This window comes from Amaranthus tricolor, chromosome 14 (genome assembly GCF_026212465.1).
Source record: "Amaranthus tricolor cultivar Red isolate AtriRed21 chromosome 14, ASM2621246v1, whole genome shotgun sequence".
Lineage (NCBI taxonomy): Eukaryota > Viridiplantae > Streptophyta > Magnoliopsida > Caryophyllales > Amaranthaceae > Amaranthus > Amaranthus tricolor.
The window spans coordinates 7309341-7321836 of record NC_080060.1 but is presented as its reverse complement, the minus strand read 5'-3'; the positions used below and the strand labels follow the sequence as shown (position 1 = coordinate 7321836).

The 12496-nt window shown below is 32.3% G+C and overlaps 1 protein-coding gene across 1 annotated transcript; it reads left to right on the top strand.

Annotated features, from left to right (window-relative positions):
• The first annotated feature begins 5967 nt into the window (after window positions 1-5967).
• LOC130800526 (hydroxymethylglutaryl-CoA synthase-like) lies at window positions 5968-12362 on the top strand. Its single transcript, XM_057664114.1, has 12 exons — window positions 5968-6248; window positions 7295-7401; window positions 8379-8511; window positions 9234-9377; window positions 9594-9752; window positions 10068-10141; window positions 10249-10324; window positions 10640-10695; window positions 10815-10902; window positions 11221-11361; window positions 11443-11592; window positions 11888-12362. Exons 1-12 carry the CDS (start codon window positions 6177-6179, stop codon window positions 12098-12100), a joined length of 1413 nt encoding a protein of 470 aa, XP_057520097.1. The 5' UTR covers window positions 5968-6176; the 3' UTR covers window positions 12101-12362.
• Window positions 12363-12496: the final 134 nt, after the last annotated feature.

Sequence of the window (12496 nt, the reverse complement as noted above, 5' to 3'; positions counted from 1 at the left end):
TAATTTTTTAAAAATCTCATCTAAAAATTCAGTTTATCTTTTCATCTTATTAAAATATTTCTCTTATTTATTGCTCCTATAAAATTACTTTTCTTATGATATAATTCTTTTCTAAATGAAGAATAACACTTTTATAATGAAATTTAAAATTATAGCAAATTCATCGATGTAACGTTTCTGAACAAGTATTTCATTTCAAATTATGGATTTTAATTGTGAAATCATAAATGAAGAATTTGAAAATTCTCAACTTTAACTACTTTAAAAACAATTGTGGAATTTGATACAAATCCAAATTTAAAAATTTTTGATTTCCAAACAATAAATTTGAGCCAATTCCAAATTTCCAAATAAAATCATCATTCTCAAAAATAAAATATAATCAATTTATCTAAAAATTATACTCCGTTTGTCTCATTCTTATCTTCTCATTTGTTTTGCATATATATCAATGCATTATTTTAATTGTTAATATCTATAATTGAGCATAATTAAAATTATAAAAGTTAATATTAATAAAAGGGATATTCTACATGGTAAGCACCAACTACGGCAAAAGGCAAATAATAGCAATTCTTAAAATTTTTTCCACAAAATAGCACTCAACTCTTGAAAATGTCCGATAACATTATTAAGCCAAAAACGTTAAATTCCCGTTAACTATGGGAATGACATAAATACCTCTTTCATTTCATTAGAAATCATCACCTCCTTCCTCTTTCATTTATTGTGTTCTTGTTTCTCCATTAATGTTCTTCTTCCTCTTAACCTTCAAACCATGTTAGAATTAACACTAAAAACTCTAGAGAACCCATCTACGTCGTTTCTAAAAGAAAATATGATGGTTTGTTAAGGAAAATCCGAATAGACTTTAAAGTTTACAATTTGTTCAAAATCGACATCCCTCAATAAGTTTGTATCGTAGGCAACTTTCTCTTCAACAACAAATTTCGGACTGACTCTCAAATCATCAGTTACTTCATTTGTTGACTTGTAAGGAAAAGAATAATTTTCTTTAAAATTTCATCCAGACTGGGATTGAACTTCAAAAATGGAATCCTTTTTAATTTCAGCACCTCCACGTAATTGTGATTAAATCTGGGAATGGAAATCCACCATAAACTCAAAGAACACATTGAATGGAAGAGGGGAGCTGCTCATTTTTAATAAAATGAAATTGGAGTATTTACGTCATTTTCATAGTTAACGGAAATTAAATGTTTTTGACTTAATAATGTTACTATAGTTACTTTTAAAAAAATTAAGTGTTATTTTGTAGAAAAAATTTTAAGAATTGCTACCACTCGTCTATTGTCATAATTAGTGCTTACACCCCTTAATAAAATTCACATCATGATGAATTAATTATGATTTCACTTGACAATGTCATAACTTATAAAGTGAGAATAAAATACAAACTAAAAATAAGTGATAAAAATATATAAAAAAAAAAAAAAAGAAAAGATGACGGTAGGACAGAGGAATATAATTGAGAAAATTTTTCTACTTTTAATTAAGAGCCATTGTTTGACTAGTTGTTGGTTGATAATTAGAATTTAAAAGATCCCAAATTTTAAAAAATTATCTTAATGACTTTTCACAAGAAATATTCATGAGAATTAAGAAATATAGAATTTTTTTATATAGTGAATATAATATTTTATTGAATAATAAATTTAATGGAGGAAAAGTGGGGAACATAAACATAAAAAAATAATAAAATAAAGTTACTGGAAAAAAATATAAAGATCACAGGTAATATGTTTTTGTAAAATTAATAGGAAATACGTGGGATCATAAAGAACATTAAAATGTTAAAATGAAGTTAGTAGGATACATGGGGACCATAATCATTATTAAAACATCTAAATGAGGAGAAACAAGGTTATTTTGTCCAAAATTTATGATCACGAGAATAACAATTGAAACAACAATTAGAACACCCAAAATGGCAAATGAGAACTTCTTTAAGGAGAATCGATTAAATACATAAAAATTTTAATTAAAAAAATTTTATACTTCCTCCTTCATAATACCCGTTATATTTTCTATTTTTGGCAATTTCATATTATTTGTTACATTTCCGTTTTTAGTAATAAAACAATCATTTAAACCTACCCCTATTTTTATCCTACTCTATACCTCTTTAACTTTTATACCTACCATTATTTAATCTTTAACTATTCACAACAATTTATTTTTCCTTTTTCTTTTTCAATTAACAATATTAAAATACTATATTTTATAAAGTAAACAATTAGCTACATTATAGGTCAATCATTTTTCTTAATATGTGTGCGCATGCAATTGTAGCAAGAAATACATAATGGATGAAGTATAGAAAAAGTCACCATTATAGGAAATCTAATACTGAAGTTTTCTCTCCATCATCGCTACTTGATACAGCCTGGAGTCTTTAAATTTGGTGTGGCTTTGGAATAGAAATAAGTTTGATACTATTGACTATATTAGCCAAACTGATAACCATGATGAGGTCATATACCTTTCTACCATTAAATTAACATCAAGAGAGGTTTTAAAACTCAATATATGGGTAAATCAAATCCAATAAATATATAATAACTTTATAATATAGAGAGAATATACTTTATTTGTAACAAAAAAAACTAAAATAATAATATTGACAATTTACCATAAAGTTGATAGTAACCCAAATTAACCAATAAATGCTAGAGTTTTTAAAAGAGAAGAGAGAAGATAGAGAGAGTAATACTATTAAGCGACCTTATGACCGTTTTACATTGATTATAATTTATATTTCTTTGACTAGCTATCGGTTTGAATCTAAAAATAGAAAAAAAAAAAAAAAAAAAAAAAAGAACAATTGATTTGCTTGCTTACATTGAAGAAGATATCAAAATTCATTCATGTGCGTATCGGTACAATATAATTATGTATCGTTGAAAATCTAATATAGTTCTGAATTGTGACATGTATTATTGAAAAATAATGTTGTTTCGGTGATGAAACGAGGAAGTGGGATACGCTTGAAATACCTGGAGACAAGTAGAAGTGTGATCAAGAGAAGCGACTTATGATAGGAGGTGACCTGAATTCCTGCAAGATAACGTTAGCCTTGTCCGGGGGGTGATCTCCCGGAAAACCCCTCCGACGCTCAAGTTAGAACGTAAATCGGAAATTAATGAATGACAGATTGTAGAAGGAATGCAAGAAGGAAGGTCGGGATTGAGATTGCTTGTTCTAGTGCTAGTGGTTGGGAAGGCTTGAGGAAGTAGTGTAAGCAAGGATACTAGGAAAAGCTGTTTCAGATGTCCCTTTCCCTCTGATGGTTGTCCCTATTTATAATATTAAAGGGGGGAGTTACTTCAGAGAGGAAAGGTGGAAGATCATGGGAGTAGTGGGAGTAATGGGAGGTGGACTGGTCATGGGAAGAGTGGACAGTTATTCTCCTTGAAACAAGGAGAGCCAAGCATGATTGAAGAGTGGAAGGTGGTGGGCAGTTATTCAACTAAAAAGGAGGATGGCCAAAGAAGATAGATGACAGGGAAGTTAAGTATTCTGAAGGTAAGTTGCCATGAGCCTTCCAAGGAAGATGCGAAGTCCAGCAGAAAGCCCATTGACCAAAAGTCAAAGTCAATCCGGAAAGGTCAAGGGGTATTTTAGTAATATGATGTTTAATTAATAAATAAATAAATTAATTAAAAAAAAAACAGTACCATGACAAATGTATTTAATGTATTGGTATAAATACGTAATATATGGAAGATCATTGTCATTTTGAATAATATTATTTCCAGCACCTATTCTTTATTTTAAATAATTTGCTGTTTTTTTAGTTGTTTTATTTGTTGTTTTCATAAAAAAAAAATTTATTTTTATCAAAAATTTTGGATCAAATAACTTTGTTCATTCTCATTTTAATAATTTAATACTCCATATGTTCATGGTCCTAACTTCATTTTAATATTTTGATAGATTGTTTATTTTCTTCTTATAATTCTCACTAACTTTATAAGAGCATGTTTTTAATAATTTTTGTCTGATATTTTTCCTTTAATATTTTTTTTTATATCTATGATCCTTATTTTTACTCTATTAAATTTATTATTCAATACAATATTATATTTAATATTTAAAATATTTTATTTTTCTTAATACTCGAAAACATTTATTGTGGTAACTTTTTTAAAAAACGAAAAAAGTAATAAATTTATCTTATACTATTTATTTTTGGATATAACTTCAATACTTTTAGTCTCTATATTCTTTCTTATTTTTATTTTTTAGATGTATAACACAATTTGAATGTATCTTAATTCTCTTGTCAAAAGCAATTAAGGTTAATTTATTATAATTTTAAGTGTATGTAGTACATAAATAGATGATGAATGTGAAAAGCACTTTTCCATTAAAAAGTCTTAGGCCGTTTACTATAGGTAAAGTAGGCATTTATCTAATGTTCTGAGTTAAAAAGGGCCTCAATATTTCAAATTTTGGTTGATGAAATAGACACTTAAAAACATTTGCAATTTACGATTAGTTCTTTTATTGATTATAAAGTATATAACACGCTTAAACTATAATTATAATGATAATTATAATATATTATTTTCCTAATTATAATATGTTCGGTCTGTCTGTGTTATTTTGCCAAACACTCGTTAAAGATCAGAATCCACTTTCATAGATTTTATTTAATTTGCTTAAAGGCTCATATATTGCCAGGAAGGGGGCCTGACACTATATCTGATCTAAGCCATCTCTATAAACTATAACGATTTGTAACATTTTTTTTCCATTGAAAATAGTGACTGATTGTCCATTGATTATTTGAAGTTACTTCCTGGCTTGCTTCCTTTGAAATTATTATTAATGTAAGAAAAATATTATTGTTACTAGCAATCTAAAATGGATATAAGAGTAAGCATATGAGTATAAATTTTGTGGTTTCACACTCTATCCACCATAAACTAAAACCATCTCTAATATCTTACCGCTAGACACTTTTATGAAATACTTTTATATAGGCGTATCAAATTTTTGATTCGATTCGAAATTAATCTAAAATTAAATTGAAAATTAGTAGATCATAACCCACAAATTTTGAACTGTAACCCTAACATATCGTAAAAGCTGGCTCTAACTCGACAAGACCCACTATATTTCAATTAAAAATCATCATTTTCAATTTGAAGTCTTCATTAGAAGTCAGGATTCACTATATTTTCAGTTGATTTTTATATTTTGAGTCAATATTTTCTTATTGTAGTTGTAAATAGTTATATTAGTCTTTTTTAGTAAAAAGATTTGTTAAAGAACAAAAAATTATTATATATACATTCATTGAAACAAAATAATGATAAAATATATATTTTTCAAAATCCTCAATCCATTGGGAAACCCAAATTCGATTCATACAGGACAAAATCCGACCTAAAATTATTTCGCTCAAAAATACCCTAACTCGCAACCCGCGCCCACCGATTGTTTTGGACATGTCTATTCCTTTGATACCTTTTTTTTCTTCATAAACTTAATAGTTACCATTAGAACACCATATCAAATTAGATTGTCAATAACACATACTCCTATAATGAAATTTAAATCAAACAGTCAATATATTTTTTCCGTTTTTAAATATTTGTACCCAATTGTAATATATTATGTAGAAAAATATCACTATTAGTAAAAGTATAATAGAATGGAGGGAGTATCCATATACCCAATAACCAAATTAATTAAATGTTAGTTCTTTATCTGCAGATTCACTAAAGATAAGTCTTTTAAAATTAATTTTTCCCAATAAAAATTGTCAATATATATACATATACAAATATACCCAATAATCGAAATTAACTTGACAGGAAATACTTGTCAAACACCATATGAAACAACTATAGTTATCACGCACGATTCCCACGAGCTACAAGGGTTGGTTTTGGGTACAAAATTGCCATTAAAAAATAATTAGACATATGATGTGGAATCTCTCCATGATACCCAACTCTGCTTGTTGTACATCTGGATTCCGGTCTATATAAACAGCACCAACTTTAGCCAGGTAATTTGGCTTCTCCTCCTCTCCTCTCTTCTCTTCTCAATTCCATCTTTTCTCCATCGGATTATACAAAGAATAGTCTTTTAATCTGTTATTAACCCAAAACCCATTACAATAAAACCCAAAAAACCCAAAAATGGCTTCCCCTGTGAAGAATGTGGGAATTCTTGCCATGGAAATCTACTTCCCTCCTACCTGTGTTCAACAGGTGATTCATTTATTGGTTAACTTTCTTTCTTATTTTTGAATTGGGATTGATTCTTGATTTTCATATGATTTTACATTTCTTGGGGAATTGGATTTTTTAAAACTACATATATGAATTGGGAATTTTTTTAGATATTTATCTTTTTATTGTTTAGCAATGAATGGGAGAGATATGACATAGAAACTTGCTTTTCTATGTGGGGTTTTCCCAATTACCCAGATATTTAATAAACAAAGTTATCTTTGATGAAATCTGCATTTAATTTTTGTTCTTTCATATTTTTTTTTTGTCAGTTATTTTTTTTGTTTTCTGCTGTAAATGAAGTAATTATCAATGGATTTACATTAAAACTAAAATTATCCATTGATGGTTGAATCTTTGAATATTTGATGGGTGGTAAAGCAATGATCTTAATCTATTTCAATTCTTAGATGTTGTGCAAATCAAGAAAGTCATAAAATTATGTATAAATTATCCAGAAAAGTCTGGAAAGTGTAATATTGAAGTGATAAATAAGATCATGGTTGGGTCTAGATGAAGTTTTTGCATAACAAAATCAGTTAAGGTTGATCTTATGATTCATTTATCAATGGACTTCTCAACTTCTGGTAGTATTAGCTGGTTGATTACTCAAATGGGAAAGTCAACTCTTCAGGACATCTGAGAAACTTTTGACTGCTAAAAGCATAGTGTAAAAATGCGGAAATGGTCCTGATCGCGGTATCGAAATGGTGATGCATTGTTAACGTTACGTCCAAATATCGGTCAAATCATAAGATATCTCTGATACGGCCAAAAAAGTGGTTTTTTACTCCTTTACAACTCCAGAAGTATTAGTTCGTTTGCTTCGAAAATCTTTACAATGCGGCTGATGCGATGCCATGTAGCCTTGTTTTTACACTATGGCTAGAAATCAATGCAAAGGAATATTACTTTAAGATGATAGTTGGTTGATGAAATATGATTAAGGATTAGGTACTTTAGTTTTCAGGGTTTATTTTCTGTCATATCATCTCATTGGTTGGTTATTGTTTATGTCAAACCAGGAAGCATTGGAGGTTCATGATGGAGCTAGCAAAGGAAAGTACACCATTGGACTTGGACAAGATTGTATGGCATTTTGTACTGAGGTGGAAGACATAATCTCAATGAGGTTCTGAAACTTCTTCTCATCTTGACTACTCTCTGATTATCTTTTATTGCAGCACTTATTTTGACTTGGTGATAATTTGGAGTATTTTACATGGTGCATTTCGAATTTCAACTGCAATCAGGGGCAAAGCTAGGAAATAAAAGTTAAGGGGCTGGGAATATCAAAACTTTCTTTACCGTTAAAACACTCACGATTTACTACTCTTGTAACAAAACTAGCAATATACAATTAAATAATCAATAGGAACCGAACTATAAAAATAAGCCACGAAAATGAATTTCGAGACTAATTTGTGGGGCTGGGCCATGGCGGCCCCCTATGTGGCTTCGCCACTGACTGCATTGTTTGTTTATAAGATTAGTCATTATGTGCCACACCCTTCTGGCTCTAAACTTAGTAGGGTATAGTTAGCCGCATAGTGTAAAAATGCGGTAACACGTTAATAGAATGCTAATGCGGTAATGAGAGTGAATCGGTTATCAAAGCACCTAAATATCGACGAAACCAAAAGATATTCCTTGATATGACCCAACGCGGTTTTTTTACACCTTTACAACGCGGGAAATATCAGTTCATTTATTTTTACAACATGGCCAATGCGATGCAATACGGCCTTGTTTTTACTCTATGGTTAGCCAATCAATAGTATGACCCCAAAATATCAACATGTATAATGTGTTAGCAATTATTATTCTTTTACACCTTTTATTACCTGTACATTTTTTTTTTGCTTTTATGGTTTTGTATGGGCCAGGGTGTTTGTATGTAGGGCTCGAAAGTATTATTGAAAGGTTGTAATGTAAAGGGTTGTTTGCCTTCTTTGAGGACTTGTAACATGTTATGGATAGTTTGGAGCCTTGCATCTTTATCAAAATTCATACTGTATTTTCTTAGCTGGAGCATCGACAAAATGTTGTGGCGACATTATTTTTCTCATTTTGCATTCGCTAACGGTCTGATCTGTTCTGTTATTCCAGTTTGACAGCTGTGACCTCGCTTCTTGAGAAGTATAATGTTGATCCTAAACAAATTGGCCGGCTTGAAGTAGGTAGTGAGACTGTCTTAGACAAGAGCAAATCTATCAAGACATTTTTGATGCAAATATTTGAGGTACTGGTTGAATTAGTATATGGGTATTTTCCTATATGTCTTCTTCTAAGGGTGTGAATATATACTTCAAATTTTTTAGATATTTGTTGGCTCAAGGTTGTAAGTAGAGGCGTTTGGGTCATCGGGTCGATTTCGGGTCACGTATTTCTAGTTGGTTCAAAATCGGGTTTTGTGTCCACATTGATTTTTGCATAATTTTAAATTCATATTGACGTCAGGTCAAGTCGGGTAACCATCGAGTCATCGGTTCTGTTTTGAACACCTCTAGTTGTAACTTGTAAGCATATGTAAAATTAATGTAAGAGGGTTTATGATTTATAATGAGCCTTGAGTTTCCGCCTACTAACATAAGAAATGCTGTGTGATTGTCGCTCAAGTCTTTTGGGCATGCCAAATACAAGGACTATCAAAATTTTGAACTGAAATTTGGTTGGTTGTGGCCTTGTGGGGTTGGCTAAGGATTGACAGGAGAGCATGGGATGCTATCATTCTTTTTCTTTTTGCACAGTTTGCATTGTTATATAGTTGGCATTTGGCATCATTATTCATGTATGTTTTTGATAATTTCTCATTTCCTAAAGATGCCCCATCGTGACACTGTTGGGATTAACGCTTCGGCATTGTTACTACCGTTGACCAAATGTGACTTGGTCTTTGAAAGATCGACATCTATTTTCTTTGTCAAAACATAATAAGAGGGAATTTTTTTTTTCATTAAACAGGAACACGGAAATACAGACATTGAAGGTGTTGACTCGACAAATGCATGCTATGGTGGAACTGCTGCACTATTTAATTGTGTAAATTGGGTGGAGAGCAGTTCATGGGATGGACGTTACGGTCTTGTTATATGCACAGACAGTGCGGTGAGTTCAAATTTTTTTCGTACATCAGACTACATACCTTGCTCATAAAATCACTACTATTCAACTTAATATGGAATTACGGCGTGTGCCACTCTTTTTGTGTTTTAAAATCTTGATGCATATAGTAAAATTTAGCGTAATTGTTGCTGAAGATGCAAGGGTATCGACTTCTGATCTTCAAACATACAAAATTTTAAAATATGTTCTTGGAATCAGGTTTATGCCGAGGGACCAGCTAGACCCACAGGAGGGGCTGCTGCTATTGCGATGCTCGTGGGACCAGATGCACCCATCACTTTTGAAAGCAAGTTGAGAGGCAGCCATATGGCTCATGCCTATGACTTTTACAAGCCCAACTTAGCAAGTGAATATCCGGTAAGTCTCAAGGTTTTAAGACAATTTAACGTTAGTGGGGTCTAAATTGGTGTCAATGTCAAATTTATGATGTAGGGAGAAAAATAATAACACGAGCATGTATGTTGAGTAAATGACGAGTGTACTCGCTTTGAGGAAGCTCTTGATGCCAGTATTTTGTCCTGTAAAAATAAAATCGATGTGTTAAGGGTTTCATTACTGATTTCGAACCTTAATGATTAGCTTGCCTCGGTTTTTTCCGCTGAAGGCTACAATAGTTTTTTCGATTCCGTGGTTATTTTGGTGACACTGATCTATTGACCTGTTCCGTCATAGGTTGTTGATGGGAAATTGTCGCAGACCTGTTATCTCATGGCAGTCGATTCTTGCTATAAACTTCTTTGCAACAAGTGAGCCCTTTATTGACCATTATTGAACTTTAGAATCATATTATTGCGTATATTGTACCTTGCTATAATCTTCGAGATTGTGAATATGAACAATTCTCTTATCTCAGGTATGAGAAATTCGAAGGCAAGCAATTTTCAGTTAACGATGCTGATTATGTTGTTTTCCATTCTCCATACAACAAGGTACATCTCCGACAAATTGAAATTTCCGATGCTTATATGCTATGTTACTCGGACTCTTCATTTTGCTTCACGTACCCATGTCCGATCCTTGATCCTTGGACATTGGTATGGCAATTAGACGTTTCATTTTAGGGGTAAAATTGAATATTTAGACGTATCCGAATTTGGACATGTACCAGTATCCAACATCAGTACCCGAGTCCAAGTAACATAGCTTACAAGATACGTGAATAAGAACCGGCATTTTATTAGCATAAAAAGCTTTATTTACTTGCGAATTCGCTATCCTGAAATCATACTTATCTCTTTCCACAGCTTGTACAAAAGAGCTTTGCCCGATTGATGTACAATGATTTCTTGAGAAATGCCAGGTATTCCCCACATTTCATATACAATTTATGTCATCCGATTCAAGTCAATACACCCTAGAACCGGCTATAAAGTGCTCTATACATATACTCTTTTACTGATATTTGATACTTATTGGAAGCTCAATTGATGAAGACGCTAAGGAGACGATGGCCCCATACTCCAATATATCTATCGAGGAAAGCTATCAAAGCAGGGAACTTGAAAAGGTTTGCTATTGCTTATACATCTACTTAGTTGTAAACTGGCTAAATTCCAATCTCAATGGAGACATATAATCACACATCGTTAAAATATTGGGTTGTGGACCGGCATATAATGCTTGCCTAGTAATCCTCTTGATACCACATGGTTTTGGGAAAGAGTGAATCTTATCAAGTATGTGTACAAGTCAATGCTCATTACTCATGGGTTTGTGGGCCTGAGCCCATGGGTGCCCCTTAGGTGTGTCCACATGAATGGACCCATGGGGTAAAAATGTGACAAATTGTCACGGTCTAACAGTATAATGTTCTTTTTACTTCCAGGTAACTCAATCCGTTGCGAGGTCCTTGTATGACGAAAAGGTGAAACCAACCACTTTGGTACCAAAGCAAATTGGAAATACTTACACTGCGTCTCTATATTCAGCATTTGCTTCCCTTATTCACAACAAACACAGTGAATTGGTGAGTAATTTAGACACGTTAATTGAATCTAGCCTTGATTACGCTCACTTAACAATCAGGTTTTTGATTTTTTTCGTTCAGGTGGGCAAGCGGGTCTTAATGTTTTCTTATGGAAGCGGTTTGACAGCTACGATGTTCTCACTTCAGTTCAATGAAGGCCAGCAACCCTTCAGCTTGTCTAACATTGCCGCAGTTATGGATGTTGCCAACAGGCTGAAGTCGAGGCATGAGGTATTTACTATATACTCCTTATCTGTGAAACGCCTTAGTAGGGATGGGTATGTAAGGGTTGGATCTGGACCCTACCCGAATCCGGACCCAGATCCTAACTTTAGGGTGGGGTCCAGACCGGACCCTAATTATAAGGGTCCAAAAACTTAGACTCGGACCCAAACCCTTAGGGTCTGGACCTGAACCCTAAAATCAAAAGCTCAACTTATAATTAAGTATTCAGAGCAGGATATGACAATCAATTGAAGAATCTGTCTCGACTTCCATTTCTGATTTTGACTCGATTTATCCGCAGTTTCCACCCGAGAAATTTGTCGATACCTTGAAGCTGATGGAGCACAGATATGGGGCGAAGGAGTTTGTGACGAGCAAGGATACCAGCCTATTGGCTCCTGGAACGTACTTCCTAACTGAGGTCGACTCCATGTACCGACGTTTTTATGCCAAGAAACCTGCTAATGATTCTAACCATGCATACCAAAATGGTTCGCTTACCAACGGTCATTGATTACTTTGGGTTCGTTAATTCGCAAAACGGTTCAACCGTGAAATCGAAGTGTCTTTTGTTGGTTGCAGCTTTGGAGTTTGTTTAGATGGATTCTACTAGTGTGAGCTTGTATTTCATATGTTAAACTAATTTATTTATTTACTACTAGTATTAGTGTTGTTTCAAACAGTTAAAATGTGTCCTATGCTATAGTTTGTAGGCATTTTATTGTTTGCCTAATTTTTTTGGTATTGCACAAAACAAAATAAGGTACTTCATAAAACTGCCATAAGCATTAGATTCATTAACTCAGGAAATATTTATTTTCATTAATATTAAGTACAATATTTTAATAATATATATATATACAAACATATTCTGTTATAAATATATATACTTTTATGTTATAAATATAAA

What these genes read in the sequence shown, in the direction of transcription:
- LOC130800526 (XM_057664114.1), top strand. Translation starts at nt 6,177, where the DNA reads ATGGCTTCCCCTGTGAAGAATGTGGGAATTCTTGCCATGGAAATCTAC. An exon ending in TTTTGATGCAAATATTTGAG is followed by an intron (nt 8,512 to 9,233) that starts GTACTGGTTGAA and finishes TTCATTAAACAG; the next exon opens with GAACACGGAAATACAGACAT. An exon ending in TTATATGCACAGACAGTGCG is followed by an intron (nt 9,378 to 9,593) that starts GTGAGTTCAAAT and finishes TCTTGGAATCAG; the next exon opens with GTTTATGCCGAGGGACCAGC.